The sequence below is a fragment of the Alosa sapidissima genome, chromosome 7 (genome assembly GCF_018492685.1).
Source record: "Alosa sapidissima isolate fAloSap1 chromosome 7, fAloSap1.pri, whole genome shotgun sequence".
Taxonomy (NCBI): Eukaryota; Metazoa; Chordata; class Actinopteri; order Clupeiformes; family Clupeidae; genus Alosa; species Alosa sapidissima.
In genome coordinates, this window is record NC_055963.1 from 7,572,659 (window position 1) to 7,590,791 (window position 18,133).

General features: G+C 49.1%; 1 protein-coding gene across 1 annotated transcript in view; it reads left to right on the top strand.

The window, feature by feature from the left end:
• Positions 1-18,133, top strand: part of LOC121713258 (low-density lipoprotein receptor-related protein 1-like) — a 118,022-nt gene that overhangs the window by 65,344 nt on the left and 34,545 nt on the right. The window contains 18 exon segments of the mRNA XM_042097768.1: positions 582-929; positions 3,064-3,268; positions 4,150-4,314; positions 4,415-4,659; positions 6,690-6,821; positions 8,864-9,091; positions 9,550-9,724; positions 11,069-11,163; positions 11,272-11,421; positions 12,190-12,330; positions 12,622-12,750; positions 12,917-13,048; positions 13,235-13,369; positions 14,323-14,452; positions 14,775-14,901; positions 15,151-15,302; positions 15,707-15,831; positions 16,364-16,750. Coding sequence (XP_041953702.1) covers positions 582-929; positions 3,064-3,268; positions 4,150-4,314; positions 4,415-4,659; positions 6,690-6,821; positions 8,864-9,091; positions 9,550-9,724; positions 11,069-11,163; positions 11,272-11,421; positions 12,190-12,330; positions 12,622-12,750; positions 12,917-13,048; positions 13,235-13,369; positions 14,323-14,452; positions 14,775-14,901; positions 15,151-15,302; positions 15,707-15,831; positions 16,364-16,750 — 3,201 coding nt within the window.

Below are 18,133 nucleotides of genomic sequence, written 5' to 3' on the forward strand. Positions count from 1 at the left end.
GAAGACGAGATGACGGAAGGGAATATTATCAAAGAACTTTCCAGAAGCTCTACATCATGTTCAGTACATTTTAGTTCTCTGGGTTCTTTTATTCCTGCTGTTGTTGCTCTCCACAGTGTATCTCAAACATCAAATACAATTCAGAAAAAGTCTCTTGGAAAGATTTTCAAAATGCTTCAAAAAAAGTCAAATGATGCAACACTCGCTCCATCTTGTGTTGGCATACATTATTCATATGCTCTCGTTTTCCCTAAGTTTGTATTCTTACTTTGTTTCCCTGCTTGAGTTTTCTCAGTTCTTCAGTTCAGCAGCCTGTGGCATCAGTCTGTCCTTCTCTCTCTCTCTCTCTCTCTTTTTTTATTTTTATTTTTGGCCTTTTTTTTGCCTTTATTTGGATAGGACAGTGAAGACAGACAGGAAGCAAGTGGGAGAGAGAGAGATGGGGTGGGATCGGGAAATGACCGCAGGTCGGATTCGAACCTGGGTCCCCATGGGCACTCGGACCCGTATATGGTACAGGCGCTGTAGCCTACTGCCCCTTCCCCTTGGTGATCAATAAAGTATCTATCTATCCATCACAGCACCTCCCCTTCTCTCTCTTAACCATCCCTTCATTACCACGCTGTCACATTCCTCACTCTTCCACAACTCCTGCCATCTATCCCTCTCCCTCTGTAGTCTTTCATCTCTGATCCCCCTCTTTTCTTCTCGTCCTCTCCTCACTCCCACAGACCCGTTCAAGCCCTTCATCATCTTCTCCAACCGGCACGAGATCCGACGCATCGACCTGCACAAGGGCGAGTTCAGCGTGCTGGTGCCGGGCCTGAGGAATACCATTGCTCTGGACTTCCACTTCAATGAGAGCATGCTCTACTGGACCGATGTGGTGGAGGACAAGATCTACCGCGGAACACTGTCCGAAAACGGCGGTAAGGCATTCCTGCTTTTCCCAGCGCACGGGATTTGGAACAAGGCTCTGGTTTTATTTTTTCCATATTATATTTTTTTTCTTTTGGTTTAGCCTGCCAAAGAAGCTTCAGGAATTGGGAGCAGGGTTCTCTGAATTCTTTTGCCTGCCAAAAGAGGCTATTGAAAACTAATGGGCCCGGTCTGTCGTTAACTGTTCACAATAACTGTGAAGTAACCGTGCCATTCATTGTAAGGCTGCTGACATTAGCCATCTCTTACATTTATGTAAAAGTCTCCTCAGTTCAGCGTTGCGTAACGGCATAATACCTATAAATTGCACGGCTCAGTAATCCCCCTCTCCCCTCCCCCACGCCTGCCATTTTGGTTCTCTGTGGTCAGGTGGGTGTCGGCCCGTTTCATTGTCTTCTCGGAGAGCAGTGCCCTGCTTCTCTCAGGGCAGCGTTGCGTGGCGGTGCCCTCTTGCCCGCCACGGATGTGCTGCCCTCTCGGGGGCTCAGCCAAGAGGAGAGGAGAGGAGAGGAGAGGAGAGGAGAGGAGAGGAGAGGAGAGAGGGGGATGGACGAGAGGAGAGGAGAGGAGAGGAGAGAGGGGGCTCAGCCGAGAGGAGAGGAGAGGAGAGGAGAGGAGAGAGGGAGCTCAGCCGAGAGGAGAGGAGAGAGGGGGATGGACGAGAGAGGAGAGGAGAGGAGAGAGGGGGATGGACGAGAGGAGAGGAGAGGAGAGGAGAGGGGGATGGACGAGAGGAGAGGAGAGAGGGAGCTCAGCCGAGAGGAGAGGAGAGGAGAGGAGAGGAGAGAGGGGGATGGACGAGCGCCTCGTTGTCCTCTTTAGTTTCTCTCTCCACTCGCTCTTGTGTGATTCAGGCTTTAAGCTACTGCAGGAAAGTCTATATAAAGGGTTGGCTATAGATTATATAGTACATGAACGTAAATAACTATAAGCAGCATATTGTATAGTAACATCTACACTGTACTACACGCCCATTCAGATGTAGTTTTTCTTCCTTGCAGTTTCTTTGTCTTCCCCCTCTTGTTTTTCTCTCCCTCCCTCACATACAGCCACACACATACACACCATGTACACACACATACAGCCACACACATACACACCATGTACACACACATACAGTACACACCATGTACACACACATACACACCAGCTAGTAGAGCCGTCCCTGCTGCTCCCCATTTAAGGCTTCTTGGAATCTACTAGAAGGAAAAGAACTTCGGCCAGACATGGCTGCCAACATCCCCACAAAACATCCTCCTCCTCTTTCTCCTCCTCCTCCCCCTCCTCCTCCTACTCCTACTCCTCCTCCTCAATCTCCTCATCTGGCCTCCTGTAAAGCACAGCCAGAGTCCTGTTTAGCTACACAGAGCTGGAGAAGCCAGCAGGCCTCTTCTCAAGCATGCCTGGACCGACTCGATCCTCCTACTGGGATCTTCATGTGTTAGGTTTGGCCATGAATGGACCCCAGAGTGTTTTTCAGGAAAGCAGCAGGATGAATAGAAGCATGCGAGAAGAGTTCCTGAACCAAAAGTCACCACATTTTTTTTAGGGAATTGCACACTCACACATGAGCATCTCATTATGACTGTGGCAGAAGGCCTTCTTGGTTTGCGGGTTGTCACCGAACTGAAGGAAGAAAGCTTGCAGTGTTGTTGCATTCGTCAGTGGGATTCCCTCCCACGCGCTTCGTGGTTAGCCTGAGGGATCTCCCTCCTCTGTGGGTGGCACTCGGGATGGGTCGTGTTTGGCCAAAGACTCCTGTCCTGAGGCCCCGTTATAAAGGATCTGTCTGATTGGGTGTCCTCGTGTTGTTTTGTAGAGTGGTATTGGCTTGTGTGGTGTGGCATGTATGACTGTGTGTGTGTGTGTGTCATCAAGATATCTATGGCTTTCACTGGGTATCTGGGCAGTGCCTATTCTTGTAATGTGCATTTTGAGGTGCACATTCTTCTATCTAGTAGAACCCACATCGTGGGTTCCCAATTGCAGATACTGTGCATGTGGATCCATGTTTTTATGTCAAAAGAAAGCCTATTTGAACCATTATGCCATACTGGCAACACTTGTCATGAGACTGAACAATCATGGTAATAACAGCACTTCCTCTCTCCTCCAACCTCCCAGCCCTGACCAGTTTTGAGGTGGTGATCCAGTATGGCTTGGCTACTCCTGAGGGTCTGGCTGTGGACTGGATTGCTGGGAACATCTACTGGGTGGAGAGTAACCTGGACCAGATCGAGGTGGCCAAGCTGGACGGCACCATGAGAACCACCCTGCTCGCTGGAGAAGTGGAGCACCCTCGGGCCATCGCTCTGGACCCCAGAGAAGGGCAAGCGCATCTTTATGTCTCCAAAAATATTCAGTTTGATTCAGTTCCATATATAATTATATATAATATTAAATATAATATCTTGAATTTCCCCTTGGGGATCAATAAAGTATCTATCTATCTCTCTCTCTCTCTCTCTATCTCTCTCTCTCTCTATCTATCTATCTATCTATCTATCTATCTATCTATCTATCTATCTCTCTCTCTCTCTCTCTCTCTCTCTCTCTCTCTCTCTCTCTCTCTCTCTCTCTCTCTCTCTCTCTCTCTCTCTCTATCTATCTATCTATCTATCTATCTATCTATCTATCTATCTATCTATCTATCTATCTATCTATTTGCTGTGAACAATATACACTGTATTATGACACCCTATAGAAATGAATATGAGCTTCTTCCAACATACCTCACATGTCTCTGAGTCCACTAGCGTGCATGGGAGGAGCTGGAAATCCATTTTGTCTGACCCATCACGGGACTCACAGTGGCCTGGCTTACTTGAGCCCTCTGGGGTGCTGTATTCTGCAATGCGGAACTATGCATATTAGCACTTTTATGCTGACGATTACAACTGATATTAGACATTGAAATGGCTAATCTCCCCACATGGGGTCTTTTGATAATTTTAGCATAACCCAGCAGGGAGTGCAATATTATGATTTAGCCATGTGGCAGTCATGTCATAATGAATGCTAGCACAGAAACCCTGCTAGCCTCCTGCAGTGGGGGAATGATGCTAATGTTCGTTGAGCCCCCATGTGAGTCACCTTCAGCTGTCCTTTATCGTGTGTTCACTCACTTGTCTCCATCATCCATCCATCCATCCATCCATCCATCTATTTATTTATTTATTTATTTATTTATTTATTTATTTTTCCCTCCAGGATTCTTTTCTGGACAGACTGGGATGCTAGCTCTCCCAGAATAGAGGCAGCCTCTATGAGTGGGGAAGGCCGCCAAACCATCCACAGGGAAACCGGAAACGGAGGGTGGCCCAATGGACTCACAGTGGATTACTTGGAGAGACGCATCTTATGGATTGACGCAAGGTTATTTGTGAAAAGATCTAAACGATGCTTGCCTTGTAATTACGGATACTCAAATAAACATGCACGCCCTGTGGTGCTAACAGCTTTCCTCCCCTCCCAGGTCAGACGCCATCTATTCTGCCTCTTACGACGGTTCCGGCCTCATCGAGGTCCTCCGGGGACATGAGTACCTGTCGCACCCGTTTGCCGTCACCATGTATGGCGGTGAGGTCTACTGGACTGACTGGCGCACCAACACTCTGGCCAAGGCCAACAAGTGGACGGGCCACGACGTGACCGTGGTCCAGCGCACCAACACGCAGCCCTTCGACCTGCAGGTGTACCACCCGTCCAGACAGCCTCAGGGTGAGTGTCCGGCTCCAGCAGTCCTGTCCTGTCTGGCCCGTCATCCTCCCCAGACACCAGATGGCGCCTCCACAGGCCCATACAGACAATGACTGCAGCAGACCAACCGGAAGCTGCGTTATCCATCACGAACTGAAGCACTCATACTCGCTGTCTTCCTCTCTCTGGCTCTCATCTCGTCCAGTCTCTTTAACCCTCCCACTTCCCCCCAGCTGCCTCTCCACCTCGACTTTTATTCCACTACCTCTCTCTTTTTCTCCATCTTTCTCTCTTTCTCTCTCTCTCTCCCTCTCTCCCTCCCCCCCTCTCCTTCTCTCCCTCTCTGTCTTTGGCTGCCTGAGCTTCTGGTATCTTATGACCTTTCAGAAGCTCTCTCAGGTTTTCCCCATCCCTGATATTTTCCTTTCATGAGGTTAGAAACCGGGGAAGAGCTGAGACGCTGCGTAGGCGTGTGTGTCTGGGCATGTGTGGCGGGGTTGGGCGGTGGGGGGGGGTGGGGCTGTGTCTAAGGGCATGTTTGGGGGGGTGCCATCATGCCGATCACCGTGCCATCATGCCGATCACGCGCCAGAGCTTGATAAAGACGCCACTGAGCCGCTCAGCTGTGTCAGTTACGGTGCAGGCCTGGGAAAAAGGGGCTGTCTGCTTTTCCGAGGAAGCTGTCAGTCATCCAGCAGTCTGCTGTGGGACCGCGAGCATCTCGCCAGAGCCGAGGAGCGGAGAGGAGCGGGGCCGCCGTGACTGACGGCTCCACCCGGGCGCGCTGACACCAGCTGACAAGGCCTGTCAGAGCCGCGCCGGCTCCCGCTCTCCTTTCCCTCGCTTTCAATCTGGCCACCCCTCCTCCACCCGCTCAATCTGGCCACCCCTCCTCCACCCGCTCAATCTGGCCATCCCTCCTCCACCCGCTCAATCTGGCCACCCCTCCTCCAACCACTCAATCTGGCCATCCCTCCTCCATCCCTCCTCCAACCACTCAATCTGGCCACCCCTCCTCCACCCGCTCAATCTGGCCACCCCTCCTCCACCCGCTCAATCTGGCCATCCCTCCTCCACCCGCTCAATCTGGCCACCCCTCCTCCACCCGCTCAATCTGGCCACCCCTCCTCCATCCCTCCTCCAACCACTCAATCTGGCCACCCCTCCTCCACCCTCCTCCACCCGCTCAATCTGGCCATCCCTCCTCCAACCACTCAATCTGGCCACCCCTCCTCCACCCGCTCAATCTGGCCATCCCTCCTCCAACCACTCAATCTGGCCATCCCTCCTCCAACATCCCTCCTCCACCCGCTCAATCTGGCCATCCCTCCTCCACCCGCTCAATCTGGCCATCCCTCCTCCATCCCTCCTCCACCCGCTCAATCTGGCCATCCCTCCTCCATCCCTCCTCCACCCGCTCAATCTGGCCATCCCTCCTCCAACATCCCTCCTCCAACCACTCAATCTGGCCATCCCTCCTCCACCCGCTCAATCTGGCCATCCCTCCTCCACCCGCTCAATCTGGCCATCCCTCCTCCACCCTCCTCCACCCGCTCAATCTGGCCATCCCTCCTCCACCCTCCTCCAACCACTCAATCTGGCCATCCCTCCTCCACCCGCTCAATCTGGCCATCCCTCCTCCAAGCGCTCAATTCAATTAAAGCCAGCGCCGTGCACTTCAGCCTTAATGGGCAAATGTACATTTCCTTTGGCCAGGCATGGATAAGGCTCAGAAAAGTACAGTGATGACCGGAAGAGAAATAATGATTTCCTTTTTTCTATTCTATCTTACTCTTCCCTCTCTCTCTCTCTCTCTCTCTCTCTCTCTCTCTCTCTCTCTCTCTCTCACTTACTCTCTCACACACACACACACACACACACACACACACACACACTTTTCACATTCATTTTCTCTTGGTATTCTGGACCTCATTTGCCCAATATGACTCTGAAATCAAAGTCTTCAAGGGTCTATTTTGTTGCCATGTCGGTCCCACCATGGATGTCCTTTGCTGACTGGTGTTCTCTCCCTCTCTCTCTGTCCTCTACAGCCCCCAACCCTTGTGCTGGGAGCGGTGGCCGTGGGCCCTGCTCACACCTCTGCCTCATCAACTACAACCAGACCTTCTCCTGCGCCTGCCCTCACCTCATGAAGCTCCAAGCCGACAAGCGCACCTGCTATGGTAAGCAACCCAGAACACGCCGTTAGCCACCACTTATCCACGCTGGTTTCATTGTGCTCTATGGCAAACCACAGCCGTCATGTATAAGTATAAGTATATATATATACTCTTTTGATCATGTGAGGGAAATTTGGTCTCTGCATTTATCCCAATCCGTGAATTAGTGAAACACACTCAGCACACAGTGAGGTGAAGCACACACTAATCCCGGCGCAGTGAGCTGCCTGCAACAACAGCGGCGCTCGGGGAGCAATGAGGGGTTAGGTGCCTTGCTCAAGGGCACTTCAGCCATGCCTACTGGTCGGGGTTTGAACCAGCAACCCTAGTCCAAAGTCCAAAGCGCTAACCAGTAGGCCACGGCTGCCCCCAAATGGCAAACCACAGCCGTCATGTCTTGTGCATGGTATGATATAGCACCACTGATAGACTGAGAAACAGTTTTTAGTGAAGCCCAAACATGAGAGAGATCTCCGCACACAACCTGTGTTTAACCTCAACTGCTGTTTCAGGGCAAAAGTGACCAGAGCCTTTCATTGTAGCGGTCAGCCATGAAAGACATGAAACACTATGCAGAGTTCCCACAATCATGGAAAATGTGGAAAAGCCATGGCATTTCAAAATCCCATTTTCCAGACCTGGAATCATCCCTCATGGAGAACATTTTGTTGTACGGGCTTTTACTGTGGGACACAGTCTCCAATTGATTTTGACATAGGCTTACTAGCCTATTAGAAAAGAAATGGAAACAGTTGTTGAATTTTCATTCGATAATTACATCCAACCTGTGGAGTATTGTGTTGTGGAAGGTCATGGAAATGTCATTAAATGTCTGAAAAGTCATGGAAAAGTTTTGAAATGTTGTAAATTAAAATGGGTGGGAACTGTGACTGATTTTATTTTCTTCAATATAGTTCTGAGTTGGGACATGTGCCTGCCTGCCTTCTCCTCCTCAGATTCTCATTTTATGGAGCCGCTGTCAGATATATTCATTTTTTACACTCTTGTATAGGATGCATGTGCTCTTTGTCTACATTGGCCTATAGTGCTCACAATGGCAGATACATTATGGCATGTGTCCTGAATTTCCAGCCCTGCTATATTAATATTAATAGAGAGAGAGAGAGAGAGAGAGAGAGAGAGAGAACGCTAGGGCTGGATGTGGGGCCTGTGGAGTGATCTTATTTTCTGGCTGGTTAAGAGTGGAGCCCTGGGATCTGGGCTGACCGCTGGCGGGGGGCTCTTTAGTATGCAGAGGAGCATCCTCCATCAGGCCAGTGTGGGGGTGCAGGGCACCTAGAACACGTCTCCGCCAGGTGAAGCCGTGCCGTTAGCACAGCGCCGTTAACATCAGCGTTAACCGGGGCAGCTAGGCAAGGGACACTGCGCCAGGGTGGACGTGGCACTTCCTATTCTCATTCGCTTTTCCCTCCCCCTTGATTCCTTTCATTCCTCTCTCTCTTTTTTCTCTCTCTCTAGTTTCTTTCTCTCCACCTCCTTCTATGCATCCCCCCCTCTTTCTCTTTCTCTTTCTTTGTCTCTCTGTCTCACTCGCTCATGTTTTTCTCATTCTCCAACTGCTCCCCAGCTACCACTTTACTGCTGCACAGCTAGCACATTTCTTTCAGCATGTGACCCCCCCCCCCCCCCCGTCCTCCACACACACACACACACACAGAGACACACCACTGGGCCACATTGGAAAGCCATTTAGACAAACGGCTTTGTTTTTTTTTTTTAATAAAAAAATAAAAAAACGGCAAAGGTTAGGGCAAATCAGGACCCAACCAAAAACACAATGGCCTGGCGTCTTTGTTCTGACGCTCATTGAGATGGCTGGGCTTTTGCGAATGCTCCCAGACACTGTGGCTGCTGCAGATATTAAAGGGCATTTGTTTGAGCCTAATTGCTTTATCAGAGGGCCCCGCGGGGCACTGGCGTATAAATGATTGCCTTGAAACGAATGCAGTTGACACGGCCCATCTTTTTCATTACACAAGTTAACTTCTCGTTTTTCTTGTCCCCCCCCCCCCCCGGTCATGCAGAGTCACGTCAGTTCCTGCTGTACGCTCGGCAGATCGAGATTAGAGGGGTGGACCTGGACAACCCCTATTACAACTACATCATCTCCTTCACCGTGCCCGATATCGATAACGTGTCGGTGGTGGACTATGACGCCATGGAGCAGAGGATCTACTGGTCAGACGTGCGCACACAGACCATCAAGAGAGCCTTCATCAACGGCACCGGGGTCGAAACCGTGGTGTCAGCTGGTGAGGACTAGCAAGAGGAAACTCCTATTAGTCATATCCTCAGCTTTCGATTTCAATTTCAGTCATTTATTATACAGGAAAATGTAAAAGTAACAGTCAGTTCCAGTTTAAGTGGGCCTGACTCGGCTTAAGCTGGCTTTCAGCAGGTTCCTGTTCTGCAGCACATTAAACAGAGATCAAGTTTACAAGACACAGACACAGGATAGACAGATGCAGACCCCACAGTACAACAACAACAACAACAGCAACAACAACTTGGAACACAGACAAAAGTATTGACAAAATAGATGTGTCTACCCATGTGATACTGTAATGTGTGAAGGCAGTTCTGCTGTATGCATGTTAATGCAACCTTTTGAATGCCCTCACCATCATCATCATCATCGTCATCACTGACCGTAAATTCAAGATGTATTGCTTCATCAGCTGACGCTGTCTTTGTATATGTTTCAAACCAGACCTGCCCAATGCCCAGGGCTTAGCAGTGGACTGGGTCTCTCGGAACCTGTTCTGGACGAGCTACGACACCAACAAGAGGCAGATTAACGTGGCGCGGCTGGATGGCTCCTTTAAGAATGCGGTCATCCAGGGCCTGGACAAGCCCCACTGCCTGGTGCTGCATCCTATCCTGGGGTACAGTAGCACCAGCCACAACATCCATTTACTCACACCTGTCACTTCATCACACACACACACACACACACACACACACACACACACACTTAGTTTTACTCCGAAGGGAATAGTTTCACTCTTCCATCCCTTCTCAGCCAGTCCATTTACACCCCCCCCCCCCCCACACACACACACACACACACACACACACACACACACACACTTCTGTCAGTCTCACACCTCTCTCCCGAGCTGCCCGTGTGGAGTTCAGCTCCCACTACTCTGACCTGACAGGCTCCATCTCTGACGTGACGTGACGTGACTTGACAGCTGACAGGTGCTCACAGCACTGGAGGAGAGATGAGTGGATTCCTCCCATACTGCACACCAGCCTTTGCATCTCCTTTTTTCATGTTTCTTCATTTTCATTCGAGTTCTTCTGTTATCTCTCTCTATCTCTCTGTCATGTCTATTTTTAAGTCCCCTTTCCATCCTCGCCTGCATGCATTTCTTCTCCAATCCCCAGTTCTTTCTCCTCTTCTCTTCATCCCTCTGTTTCTTCCATCTGTCTATATCTGTCCATCACTTTGAGTCCCTTTTGAACAGGCTCTGATTTACAGACATAACATAGCAAGAGAGAGAGGGGTGTTGTCATTACAGTGACTGTCAGTGAGAGTATACATTCTCTATCTTTCCTTTCTCTCCCTCTATCTCTCTCTTGCTCTCCTGTCTCTCTCTCTCTCTCTCTCTCTCGCACACACACAGAGAGAGCAGTGCAACATTAGCTTTCTTGGCTGCAGGGTTCAGAATGCCAGAAGCTTGTTTTTTTTTCTTTTTTTTTTTTTTTTCTGGGGGTCATCAGGTTATCAGCTATGACCTGCAGCCTACTCTATATTTAGCTGAAGGAGTTACTGTGGGATTTTCTGTAGACTACAAAGAGCCAGGTTGACCCATTACTAATGTCCAACAGCTGTGTGTGTGTGTGTTGGAGGGTATATTGGGCTTAGTGTGTCTGTACCATTAAGCTGATGAATGGAGAGCACCATACCATACTTTCTGCATAAAACTGGGCCCCATGAAAAGGAGTTTAAAACTTATAAAATTGAAGAAGAAGAAAAAACTCAATCTGGCTCCCTTTATGGCTTGAGGCCCAAGGCTCAGTTCAGTTTTGTTAGATGTATTGCTCACTAATAGAAGTGTGTAAAGTATATAAAATGCAATAGAATAACAGCCCCACAGTGGTGTCAGATTATCAGGTCTATAAATGGAACATCAATGTATTCACTTGAGGGGCTCATAAGCCGGACATTTCAAATGTTCTCTTTTTCTGTCTCCCTCGGCCTCTTTGTTCTCGGTCTTTAGGAAACTCTACTGGACAGATGGCAACACCATCCACATGGCCAACATGGATGGCACCAACCAGACCCTCCTGTTCGCCAATCAGAAAGGGCCTGTCGGTGAGTGACCTTACGATCTAATTCACAGCGTGGTGGACCCCCACCCCGACCCCATTGGCACACTGTTTCATGAGTGTGTGTGTGTGCTTGTCTGTGTGCTTTTGGCAGGTCTGTCCATTGACTTTGATGAGGAGCGCCTGTACTGGATCAGCTCGGGCAACAGCTCTATTAACCGCTGCAAGATGGACGGGTCCGACCTGGAGGTCCTGGAGGCTGCCAAGGGCAAACTGACCAAAGCCACTGCTCTGGCCATCATGGGTGAGATTTACTGACCTATTCAAAAATACATGCCCCACACACTCGCACTAAGGTGGGGATCACATTAGCCAGCGGCCAGCAGCAGGTTTCTTATTGTTCTCTATGGTTCGGCGGCGAAACGGTAGCAGCACTGGCGTGACCCTAACATTGAACAAGCTGAGCGTTAAACTTGGTTCAACTTTCAAAGCGCAACGCGAGCGTATTCAATTGACAAACTGTTTGTGTTGCTTAGGAACGAGATAAAACTTATTATGGTCTGAGCGTTGCGTTACGTTACGCCGCTGCCGTTTGCCGATGGCTGATGTGATCTTCGCCTAACACCCACAGTAGACATAGTAGTAGGTTGGGTTTATTATAAAGAATTCTGCACAGAGTATTACAGTGTGGTGAGTGCAAATGAAACTTGTGACGTGTAGTTGGACGTTAAATGCGCAAGTGATGCCTTTAGCGCTGACCTGCTCTGACACGTTGTTTTGGCCCGAGGGAGCAGCCAAGTAATGCTGTATGATACATGACAACATGCGTTTGTGTACCGGAGGGTGATGGTCATGTCATCTGACAGCAAATGTTTGCATTCTGTCACAAAGAGCTCCTTTGAAAAGGGCAGATGTGTGATGCGCTGTGTGTGTGTGTGTGTGTGTGTGTGTGTGTGTGTGTGTGTGTTGGCTGCTGACGTTGTTTGTATAAATCCGACTCTGCGTGTGTCTCTGTGAGAGCCTGATGCCTGATGTCCTGCTGTGTTGTGCTGTGTCCTGCTGTGCTTGGCAGGCGATAAGCTGTGGTGGGCAGATCATGGCTCTGACCAGGTGGGCACCTGCGACAAGAGCGACGGGGGCAACTGGAGGGTTCTGAGAAACAACACCTCACCCATGATGCACATGAAGATCTACAACGAGACCGTGCAGAAAGGTGTCTGTGTGTGTGTGTGTGTGTGTGTGTGTCTGTGTGTGTGTGTGTGTGTCTGTCTGTGTGTGTGTCTGTCTGTGTGTGTGTGTGTCTGTCTGTGTGTGTGTCTGTCTGTGTGTGTTCTGTGTGTGTGTGTGTGTGTGTGTGTGTGTGTCTGTCTGTGTGTGTGTTCTGTGTGTGTTCTGTGTGTGTTCTGTGTGTGTGTGTGTGTGTGTGTGTGTGTGTGTGTTTCAGATGTCTTATGGGTTTATTGTTGTGTCTGGAGGAGTTTTAACTCTGTGGCTCCATCTCCAGGTGGTGTGAACCTGTGCAGCAGTAACAACGGCGGCTGCTCACAGCTCTGTCTCCCCACGTCCAAAACCAGCCGGGCCTGCATGTGCACCGCTGGCTACAGCCTCAAGAGTGGACAGCAGTCCTGTGAAGGTACTGGACACAACGCCCTCACACTGACAGATAGCGCCTTCACACACACACACCCTCATACTCCCACACTGCCCACCAAGCAGCTCCAGCTCCACCTACTCAGTTCAACATCCATCCAGAATACTACACAGCACTTGTATTAATGTGTGTGTGTGTGTACATGCAGGCATGGGCTCCTTCCTGTTGTACTCGGTGCATGAGGGCATCAGGGGCATCCCTCTGGACCCCTCTGATAAATCGGACGCGCTGGTGCCAGTGGCGGGCACCTCTCTGGCAGTGGGCATCGACTTCCATGCTGGTGAGAACTGCTGCTTGATGGGCCCTCTGCCGTTACATTATTTGTGACCACGTAGATTTGTGTGTGTGTATATACTGTACAGTCACCTGTGTCACTATTGGTGTGTGTGGATGTCTGTATAAGCATGTATTCATTATATGGCCTCCATCTCTCTCTCCATCTCTCTCTCCATCTGTCCCCGTGCAGAGAATGACACCATCTACTGGGTGGACATGGGTATGAGCACCATCAGCCGAGCCAAGCGAGACCAGACCTGGAGAGAAGAGGTGGTGACCAATGGCATCGGCCGAGTGGAGGGCATCACAGTGGACTGGATTGCAGGTCTGATGTCATTCAGCACCTTCATCTCCATGCATCCCCGCACTCTCTTTATGCACTTTTGAGATTTTAATGTTAGTTTCCTACCCTGCATGCACGAAGGCAGCATGAGTTCTGCCATTTCAAGTGGAACAGTTGGTTTGGAAGTGAGGTTAAAGTCCAACACTTTCACTCCCTCTCTCTCTCTCTCTCTCTCTCTCTCTCTTTCTTTCTTTCTCTCTCTCTCTCTCTCTCTCCCTCCGTCTCTTTCTCTCTCTCTCTCTCTCTCCCTCCGTCTCTTTCTCTCTCTCTCTCTCTCTCTCTTTCTCTCTCTCCCTCAGTCTCTTTCTCTCTCTCTCTCTTTCTCTCTCCCACACACACACACACACACACTCTCACATGGACACAGCCAATATTGCATTACATAACAATATTACTACCAGCTGAGCCCCTAAAAAATAATTGAAGCTAGATTTTCCAGAAAGCCAGGTGTGATTGCAAGGTAAAGCTGGAGATGATGAAGGCTTACTGGCTGAAATAGGTAATTTGACAGAGCACAAGTGCAGATTATCACAAATACCATCCTGAAATCCCCTTACCCACCAAGCTATGGGAAATTACAAGATGCAGTTTGCAGACATCTCTGTGAAAGTTCCAGAAAGCTAAAGTATCACTTTTGGTGGAAACCTCAAAACAGCCTTGAAAACCAGTGTTAGATGGACAACTATTCTTTTGACGGTCGTTGTGGTTTTTGTTTCTAAACACAGACATTCAACTGAGGTTTCAGACCTGGCTGAGTCTGTTCTTACATGCTTGAAAGGTCTTTTGAAGTATGAGATATTTTTCTAGTATTCTAGACCAGATGCCTTAGCCAGTTATTGACTGTCTGCTTCACTGTGCCAAAAGCATATACTACGGTAAGTTAATACAGAAGGTCATATGTAGCTCTTGATTTACTATCAAATTCTTTTTGTCAGGCAACATCTACTGGACAGACCAGGGCTTTGATGTTATCGAGGTGGCCCGTCTCAACGGCTCCTTCCGTTACGTGGTGATCTCCCAGGGCCTGGATAAGCCCCGCGCCATCGCCGTGCACCCCGCCAAAGGGTGGGTATCCTGGGCCAGGGGCTGTGGGAGAGCAGCAGGGGGGGTGGGCCGACTCCATAAGGGCCGTTTGTGCTGCCAGTGGAGGATTATTAATAGGCTAATATTTGCTCTGAGGTTATGATCGCAGCACTGGCTGGTACAGGATGCTGCTGTTGGGAAAGAAGAAAAACAGTTATCTCACTGTTTGAGTCATTATTCACTTTTGTTTGAATGTGTGTGTGTGTGTGTGTGTGTGTGTGTGTGTGTGTGTGTGTGTGTGTGTGTGTGAATGGGAATAGGACTGTGTGTATTGTTCCTGCCTAAACTATGTTTGTGTTTGCAGTTATCTGTTCTGGACAGAGTGGGGGCAGTATCCACGTATCGAGCGCTCCCGTCTGGATGGCTCTGAGAGAGCAGTGCTGGTGAACGTCAGCATCAGCTGGCCCAACGGCATCTCCATAGATTACCCGGTCTGTACCACTGTACACACACACACACACACACACACACACACACACACCCAGAGGGAGCCCAAAACCCATACAAATGAATTGATGTATTTATTCACCTGACTTGTCAGACCTGCACATTTAGCCAAATTTACTCTTTACAAATATGATCCAACATAGCAGGATGAGGTCAGAAGTGTATTTATGCTATGTGTGTGTGTGTGTGTGTGTGTGTGTGTGTGTGTGTGTGTGTTGATTTTGTGTATTTAGGATGGCAAACTGTATTGGTGTGACGCACGCACAGACAAGATTGAGCGTATTGATCTGGAGACTGGTGAGAACCGCGAGCTTGTTCTTAGCACCAACAACATGGACATGTTTGCAGTGTCTGTCTTTGAGGACTACATCTACTGGAGTGACAGGTGAGGCTCCTTTATAAACCCTTTACCACCCCCCCCCCCCTCCACACACCATCTCTCTCTTTTATCCTCGCTTGAGCTACAGATGCCGTCACAGACAACTAGACACATGTTATTATTTCAATCCTTGTTCTCTGACGTTGGTAATGGATAAATTAAGGGCTTTTCAAAGTTCCTCTGCTCCCCTTGTCACTGTCATTATTACTGTGAGGTGTCATTTGCATGCAAGGTTAGCCAAATAAACCCCGACGCTTGTTCACCCAGTTTCCTTCAGTAGTCGTCAGACACTGCACATTTTCCGCTCTGTTATCACACGCCAGCTGAGAACGGAGAGACATTGTCAGCCCGGCGAAGTGTTGCAGATGATGATGATGATGATGATGGTCTGACGTCTGTGTCCTCTGTAGAACTCATGCTAATGGATCCATTAAGAGGGGTCACAAAGACAATGCCACGGAGTCGTTGTACCTTAGGACCGGCATCGGTGTCCAGCTCAAAGACATCAAAGTCTTCAACCGCGCCAGGCAGCAAGGTGGGTGTACAGGCTTCTCATGTGTGTGTTATAATGGTTCAAGCCCAAATCATTGTGTGTAGTCCTTCTCATGTGTGTGTTATAATGGTTCAAGCCCAAATCATTGTGTGTAGTCCTTCTCATGTGTGTGTTATAATGGTTCAAGCCCAAATCATTGTGTGTAGTCCTTCTCATGTGTGTGTTATAATGGTTCAAGCCCAAATCATTGTGTGTAATTCTTTCTCATGTGTGTGTTATAATGGTCCATGTTAAAATGCTAGAAATCCCTAGAAATAAAATGCTAGAAATCCCCAGAAATAAAATGCTAGAAATCCCTCTGTATGGCTTCATATTATTTAGAAGAATTTCTCTAGTTGTAGGGATACATAGAATGAACTCATATGCCTTAAGGAAATGCTGTCTGAGACAAAAACATCAGAATTAACATCAAATGAGTTTCATCACTTTGTAGCACAACGTACATTTAAAAAGAAAACTTTTTGTGCTAATTTGTTTTTGATTTGTGTGTATTTCTTGTTGTATCCCCCATCAGGAACCAATGTGTGCCAAATTAACAACGGTGGCTGTCAGCAGCTGTGCCTTTTCCGTGGCAACGACAAGCGCACATGCGCTTGTGCCCACGGCATGCTGGCCGAGGACGGCAGCAGTTGCCGCGACTACGAGGGCTACCTGCTGTACTCGGAGCGCACCATCCTCAAGAGCATCCACCTATCGGATGAGACCAACCTAAACGCGCCCATCAAACCTTTCGAGGACCCCGAGCACATGAAGAACGTCATCGCGCTGGCCTTCGACTACCGCGGGGGTCCTGGTCCGGGCGGTCAGAAGCGCACAAACCGCATCTTCTTCAGTGACATCCACTTTGGCAACATCCAGCAGATCGATGACGACGGGTCCAGCCGCAAGACCATTGTGGAGAGTGAGTGCCTTTCTATGTCTCTGAATAGGCCATTTGTATACAGTACATGTTTAGCAGGTGTGTGTGTGTGTGTGTTTGATGGCTATAGGCGTGTGTGTGTGTGTGTGTGTGAAGAGTGGATGCCCCCTTTGTGTCTGTATTTGTGTAAGGGTGTACAGTACACGTTTGGTTGTCTACCCCTCTCTGTGTGAGATTGGTTTGTATTAAGGACACAAACAGACAGTGAGCGAGGGGTGTAAGGGTGCGTGAGAGAGGGGTGTAAGGGTGCGTGAGAGAGGGGTGTACAGTAAGGGTGTGTGAGAGAGTGTGGCTCATCTGCGTTTCTTGTCGACCTCTGGAGTCTGTGCGTTGAACTCTGCCACTCTGATAAATGAGTCCTGCTCAGGAGAAATTAGAGTAATGCTTCACTCTGAGCGGCCACTGTTTCTCTTTTAGCTCTGCAATGCAATTTCACCTGCTCCTAAATCCTGGGTCGACATGCATTGTTGAGCTGCTAGCTAATGTTAGTGATATCACTACCCCACCAAGTGTTTCGTTGGTTATTAGATTCAGTGGCTTCTTCTTTTACTTAATGCTCAGTCGCTGAGAAAGTGTTTTGACCTTGAAGTACCTCACTTTCTAAAGGATCATTGCAATAAGAGGCCATGCGTTTGAAAAAAAGCTTTCCACAGCCTCTCCGTGCGGTGGTCAGTAGCCTTAATCTTCTGCCGCTCTGACCCATCCCAAGCCTCCCTCTGCTGAGCGACGCTCTTTCTCTTCCACAAATGACTGAATGTCATATTCCATCTCACCCTCGCTTCCTCATTTTGAAGGCTAACATAACAGAGCACCCCCAGAGAATATGCGTAACAGCCCCCATACACACACACCATCTCTCTGTCTGTCTGTCTGTTTGTCTCTCTGTCTTTCTGTCTCTCTCTCTCCTCACACACACACACACCATCTCTCTTTCTGTCTGTCTCTCTCTCTCTCTTTCCCTCTCTCTCATCCCACACTCTCTCTCACACACACACACACACACACACACACACACACACACACACACACACACACACACACACACCATCTCTCTGTCTGTCTGTCTCTCTCTCTCTCTTTCCCTCTCTCTCATCCCACACTCTCTCACACACACACACACACACACACACACCATCTCTCTGTCTGTCTCTCTCTCTCTATCTCTCTCTCTCTCTTTTTCTCTCTCTTATCCCACACTCACAGACACACACACACACACACACACACTCCCACTATCCTGCTGATGGAAGTAGAACAAATAACAAATGGGACCCAATTTTGTATCCAATGGACAAAGGGTCCTGAGACGGCTGGTGTGTAATTAGAGTGGGGCCCGGCTCGGTGGAGATTAGCAGAGAGGGGGAG